The 6,775-nt window shown below is 37.0% G+C and overlaps 1 protein-coding gene across 1 annotated transcript in view; it reads right to left on the bottom strand.

Moving 5' to 3' along the window:
• Positions 1–4,245: 4,245 nt before the first annotated feature.
• Positions 4,246–6,775, bottom strand: part of RWDD1 (RWD domain containing 1) — a 7,354-nt gene continuing 4,824 nt past the window's right edge. Inside the window, exons 5-6 of the mRNA XM_010016063.1 lie at positions 6,176–6,238; positions 4,246–4,574 (exon numbers count right to left, since the gene is read on the bottom strand). Of these exons, the coding sequence (XP_010014365.1) occupies positions 4,462–4,574; positions 6,176–6,238 (176 nt within the window). The 3' untranslated portion in view covers positions 4,246–4,461. The remainder of the gene's footprint in view (positions 4,575–6,175; positions 6,239–6,775) is intronic.

Genomic DNA, 6,775 nt, shown 5'->3' on the forward strand with positions numbered 1-6,775 from the left:
ATAATCATGGTATAACAAGCAATAGCCCTTTCAGGGCATTGCAGCTGGGGCAGGGTAGTGGGGAAACTTCCAGGCATTAACTGGGCACTGCTGGAAAGAAAGCAGTAGGGTAACAAAGCATCAAAATAACCTGAAGGTGACCCAGGACTTAGCTGCCATTGCTACCAAAAGTTCGCACTGAGAGAGAATGAGTGCATTTTGGCTCGATGCTAACTAAATTAAGCCTTGCCTCTTATTCTCAGACTGGATTCACAGAAGCTGAACTTTTTATCATTTTCACAAATAGTTGCCTCAGAGAGACAGCAGGATCCTGGTTAGATCTGTTCCCAAGACCCTGAATGTTTGGTTAACTGAGGGGTGAAGAAACTGACAGTGTGTTCCTGAAATTCCAAGATGGACTTTGATCAACTTCCTAGCAGGCAGGGCAAGCGAAGGAGTAGTATGCTTTTGTAATTGGAAGTTAAATCACAGAGACTTGTCATTGCTGGGGCTCCTAGCTGCTTGTGTTCAGCTGCAAGCTGCATTTTCCAAAAACAGTGCAAGAGTGTGAACCTACATGAGACAGAGCACAAACTGATGACTGAAAGGCATTCTGAGTCTGCTATATACAGTTTATTCTTTACTAACTTTTGCTAACTCTCAGAAAAGCTTCTGGTATTATTGTGGTAATTGCCACTTGAGTTTGCCAGAAGCTGTAACTGTTCTACCCTGATTTTGAAAATGTGTTAATTTCTCCTTGGGAACAATGTCAAAACTCTGTAAATTCAAATTTGGGGGACAAAACGTTCCCCCTTTTTTTTGTCTGTTTATATTCAATTTTTCTTACATATGATTTGTCCAAATACTTTTTTTATATACAATGATGTTAACTTACAGAGACTATAACATGAATGTTATTCAAGTCATCCATCTACTTCTAGTATGCTAGTAATATTCTAGTAATTCTAGTGTTTAGTTCTAATTCACATTGCTTTATAAATGTTCCTAATTGAAGGTTCCAGTGAAAAATGTGTATTTTGGTGACATCTAGGTTTTTTTTTCACGGAAACAGTCTTAACACATGCTAATTATTCTCTTGGACTATATGACAGTGAATTTTATTGCACCCTCCAGCCCTGAAAGCGACCAAATACACTTTAGTGGAGGAGAAGGTGGGTTAGACCCTGATCCTTGCTTCCTACATGATTAAACAGTGGTGATTGACCGCTTTTGATTGCTGTGGAATCAACATCCTACAACCAGGCACAGCAGGATATGATGCCTAATTTAAAAAACATTCAAAATAATCATTTTGATTTCACAAAAAACGACTAATCTTGGCTTTCCCAGAAATTATTTAAATGTAAAATATCCTTCCAGTTAACATAATTATGTTTGCTTCTTTCACTAATCCTAAGGAACCAGCTCTTCCTTGTTTTTAATCCACCTATTTTAGCCTCATGATACATTTTACTTGTGTTTTTCCTGGACAGAATTACTTAATGCAGTGCACAATTAGCTGCTTGAATCAGGCAAAGGTGACCTCATATGATTAGCCTACAAGAATGTTTCCATGTTCTTCAACGGTACAGCCAACTCATCTTTCCTTTTGGAACTTTGCATCCCCAATACCAAGAAGTAAGTTACAATTTCCCCCTCTCAACTACATGGCTTACATAACCACTGCATCCCCTAATCTCTGAGTTTGAACTTCCCACAAGGGAACCAGAGACCCGGAGGGAAGGAAAAAGCAGAAACAGGCACATAACCCTTAGATTTTGTTTGCTTTAAAGCAGGTCATAATGCAGTCTGACTTTGGATGTAAAATCCTAGGCTTTGCAGCATGCCTGAGTTTGTTCAGGCACCAACTATTCAAAAAGTTCAGCATGATCAAAAACTAAGCTCTGCTCGCAGTAGTGTTGCAACTTGGAACAGTCTCTCTAGTGTATGCTTTGGACTTAGGGAGTTAAAAGCAGAGCAAAGTTGTCAGCACTATGATTTTGAATTACTAGCATTCCATCAAAGATTATCAATGTAATTTTACTGGATTAATACAAATTAGACTTCAATCTAATCCAAAGTGCATAAGTAAACTTTAACCATTTCACCTAAACTTCCACCAAAAAACCTTTACCTCAGTCCATTGCAGCAAACCAAACCACACAAATGTATCCAAGCTTGCTCTTGGTAATTCACTTTTATTTCACAGATGTTAATTGCTAACAAAGCTAAACAAATCTGAATTCAGATTCAGTCATTGAGACTTGTTCCAAAGACTTGGAGGAATGGAGTTTACCCATTTTTATTTTTTTTGTTGCTTCAACCCTTCTTCCCTTGAAATACAAGATGTAACAATGAAAACATATTTTCATATTTTAACTTGTTTGACATTTTAACATTTTTAAGCTAACATCCTCTGCATGAAACCCAATAAATACGTTTGTTAGTGTGAAAACAGACTAGAAAAATCTCATTAATGTAGAAATACCGTTAACAAGAAACTTTCTTTCATACATCAATAGGTCAGTCCGTGACCCACTCAGAAAATTTTCTCAGATTATCACATCCTGCACAGACGACACAGCATTCTTAGATTCAGTCCAGATATAAAGAGAACTAATTTACCTTTTTTATAAAAAAATGGCAGTTTTAAACGTACATAGGTGAAAATGGAAAGCAGCCTTAGGAGCTGAATGTCTTTTATGCAGCTGAACTGAGACATACCAGAAGTAAATTCATTTCAGTGCTGAAAAGCATTTTAAAGTATTCTAGCAATTACACAGGAAGCTGGATGCAGTCACTACAAAGCTTTCAAATCAACCGTATCTTTGGAAAAGTCAGATTTAATGCCACATTAGCTCACATTTTAGCACATTTGGTAACTCTGCTGGAAAACAGATCCTGCTTATTGCTTTGAAACATTCATTATCATTGAAATCTAGATGCTTGTCTAGAGTTCTTCATAGCCGAAATTAAAAAGATCAAATAGAGGACAGTAGGAACAAAGGCACATGGTTAATTTATAAAAATATTTACAGGGTTCTTGAACATTTATTTCTCTCTACTAGAATACAAAGAGAAAAGACTACTGAAACGTGTTAAAGGAGATCATCTGAAATGGGTGTTCTCAAGCGGTATGAGCAGAGGATCTTAAACACCATTATTTCCAGAATTAAATTTATTGTTTTGAATATGGAATTTTCAAATATTAAAGTCCATGAATTTATTATTCCCCTAAGCACTGTGATACTTTAGTGCAACCCTCTTCAATGGTTGAAGCTGGCATAGTTAAGGCAGTCTACTAACAGTATTTTAAAATTCAGCGCACAGTGTTTAATCATTGAGGTGCCTGGTCATTCTCTATATGGAAAGCTGTCTTCTGAAACCCTCATCCATGCCATGATCCTTCTAGCTGATGCAGTCTCAAACACAGCATGTTTATACACCTCGCAGTGTTCGGGGATTTTTCTGGAGGTGGGAAGGGAGGAGTTGTCTACCACCAAGTTATTAGCTCCATAAGCAACTCAACAGGATGGTTAACATCCATGAATTGATCAGTACCTTTACTGTACATTATGCTAACCTTCATAGGTTGCCAACAAGATGCTTCTAAAACACTCACTACATTCAAACCTATAAGCTCTCCATAAATCCTGGTACCATAATCTGCACTCCACTAACAAGTGTTTTAACACAGTCTGTTGCCAAAAGCAAATCAATTTTCCTAAGGCATTTTCCCCCCACCATGAAGTTCATTGATGCACAAGTTCAAATATCCCCAAACTTTTTAGAAGGACTTAATCTCATTTTATTTTTTTTTTCCTACAGACTTAAGCTTCTAATTTTTAAACTATTATCCTCAACTATGGCAAAAGATTTTACTCCAGTAGTATGAAAATGGTTTCCACTAAACTTTAATAGTGCTGCCTAGCTACAGCTGATAGATCAGGGCACCAGAACTGACTCGAAGGGTTACAAAATTCCACAGAAGAAAAAAAAACAAAACAAAACAAAAACAACCCACCAAACAAAAAAACCCTGCATAGTATGTGATCCCTTTTATTCATCAAAGCTGCCCGTGTATATCCCAGGTGGAAGACAGCAGAACAGCTGCTCAGCCTTCAGATGCAGGTGCGTTTAGTGCTTGCTATAACATCTTTCCATCTTGCTCATTGTCAAATCTCTACAAAGGGTAATTACAGAAGTGGGAAGGAAAAGATATGAGAAAATAGAATAGCATTTTCAGACAGGTCAATGTCCCTCAAATTTTTCATTTGAAATATGACAATAAATTTATTTCCGATGAGAGTCATCAGAAGACTGTTCTTCTGGATTTAAAATATTTTGGTGTTTTTCTTTGAAAAAAAGAAAACAAAAAGAAAACCGATACGCATTACTAAATCCACAGATGCTGTGGTTTTCTTGCCTGCCCCTCTCTCCTTACGTATGTCCGTACTGATGACAGAGCCAGTTCAAAAACGTCTAATCACTATCTAGATTAACAGGGTTGTAGTCAGGGTCATCCTCTTCATCCTCCAACTCTACATCATCCATTTCTTGGAATAAAGATTCATCAACCTCCACGCTGTTTCCAGCTGCAAAGAACAGAAGAATAATTTATTTTAATGCAAGTGGAAAACGGTACCGCAACAACAAAATACACAACAGTTTTTCATGCTCAGACTTCAACGTCAGCAGCTGTTAACTTACTTGGGCTTTTATATATCAAATAGATATGGGAAAGGAAACAGCACATTTTATCTCTTTACAGCTAAAGCAAAGCTTTATTCCTCATACCAAAACTCAGACAAAAGAAATGTCACACAGGACCTCAGAATCCATTGGAAGAATCAAATTAACATTTACAGTTCCCAGAAGCAGAGGCATTGTGAAAGTAGGAGCTTAGGAACTCACAGCTGGAATAGGTACAACTATCATAGCCACAGAAACAACATAGGGTTTATAAAAAACCCAAACCTTGCACACCATTTATATGCCTACATACATTCATTTGCTTTCAGATTTAAATTTTAAAAACAAGATGAAGCTTTGCATGTTTTCACATTTTCTTCTGAAAGAGATGATGCTGACCTAAGGATAACCGCTTTTATTTATGTGCATCAGCAGCGACATCTTCTGGCCACTGGATAACGTTCTATTTTTTCCACTGGATTTGAAAGAGCCTTTATAACTGTCTCCATCAAAAAGATAATGCCATTACCCTATTTAAGCTGTGAAAATTAGTATTACTTATTACATGGTGCCGTAACAGTAAATTGCAGTTAGTAAACTGTTGCATTTATGATATAACGCAAACAGCAATAAGAACAGGGGTTTTTAAACCACTGAGAGCAACAGGATTAGAAGTTAACACATTAACCTCGACATTTGGGCAAAGAGCCGAAATAGAGAGAGCTGTTCCTCCCTTAAGACAGCCAAATGTTCCATCAACCACCTTTCTTCACTTTACACATTTTGAAGGAAGACAAGGTTAAGTTATTCTAAGTAAAAGAAACTCAACTCCCCCATTACTGCCATTTCAAGTTTATACTTGATGTCCATAAACAATTTTTAATAACAAAAGCAGCTACTTGCAGAGAAAATTCTTGACCTTCTTCTGCATTAGATAATGCAGCTACATTAAAGAACTGTATTAAGAATCAACTAAAAAAATCAGACTTTTAAACTAAAATACAGTACAGAAAATTAAACAGATATGTATCTGTCACATGACTGTAAGTAGATTTATTTATCTCCAACAGATTTGCCAAGTTTAACATCTTTTGGCATAGGCTTACAAAATTTTTCAGCTGGCACCAGGGCAGATATTCACAGTAAGATAATAGACAAATCTGCATGCAGAAGAACTGGGCTGCACAGAGGCAAATTGACCAGCAATATGTTTTCTACCGGCGTTGAGGTTCAGAGAGAAGGAGACAGAACTTTAACATCTATGCTCAAGACTGGGCATAAAAGACTATCAGGAAAAAGAGAAAAAGCAGGGTTTGGTTGTGGCTTACTTTGTTTTGGTTTGCTTTGCTTATTTTTGATTCTGCTTCCAGTCTAAACACTTGAATAGAAGCAAACAGAAGTAATACTGAAGGAAAATGTTAAGTCAGAAATAAAATTTTGCTTAGGAAGTTTGACCTATTTTTAAGACACTGTCTTTCAGTTGTGGAAACAAACAGAAATTTACCTTCCTCCAAAAACTGGATGTCAGAGGTGTCAAGGTTGTGATCCATTTCAAACAGCTGTTTACCTAGAAACAAAAGAAAAAAAAAAATATATATAAGCAAGTAAAATTCTGAAATAACTATCAACTGAGGCAACAATAGTTAGCACATGTATTTTAGGCTTTTCAACTTAACCAGTTCAATGAGTCATCTTTTTTTTAAGCTGCTCATTTCTGTAAGTTCCCCCCTTATGATATTTTGACTAATCATCCAGGATTCTTCCATGCCAAAGGCTTCTCCTCTTACATGTGAAATGGGTCACTGTTCCTTACAGTCATCTTAATGTTACTAAGGCTTTAATAATGGGGATTGGAGGGGGTACTGCTCTACAGCCTGTACTCAGTCCTTACTGCTTTAGTCCTCATCTTACATTCCAAAAGAAAGACTCTGTGGGAATTGGAAGGGAAATTAGCTGCCTCCCCCATCTTTATCCATACATCCTCAACAAGCAACTTGGATCTATAAACAAGACACCAGCTCCTACACACACATCTGTGAAGGAAACGTCACATGCTGCAAAGCAAAGCGTTTCTAATTAGAGGTAGGGCAAGAAAAGCTAAGGA

Source organism: Nestor notabilis, unplaced genomic scaffold (assembly GCF_000696875.1).
Source record: "Nestor notabilis isolate BGI_N333 unplaced genomic scaffold, ASM69687v1 scaffold24356, whole genome shotgun sequence".
Taxonomy (NCBI): Eukaryota; Metazoa; Chordata; class Aves; order Psittaciformes; family Psittacidae; genus Nestor; species Nestor notabilis.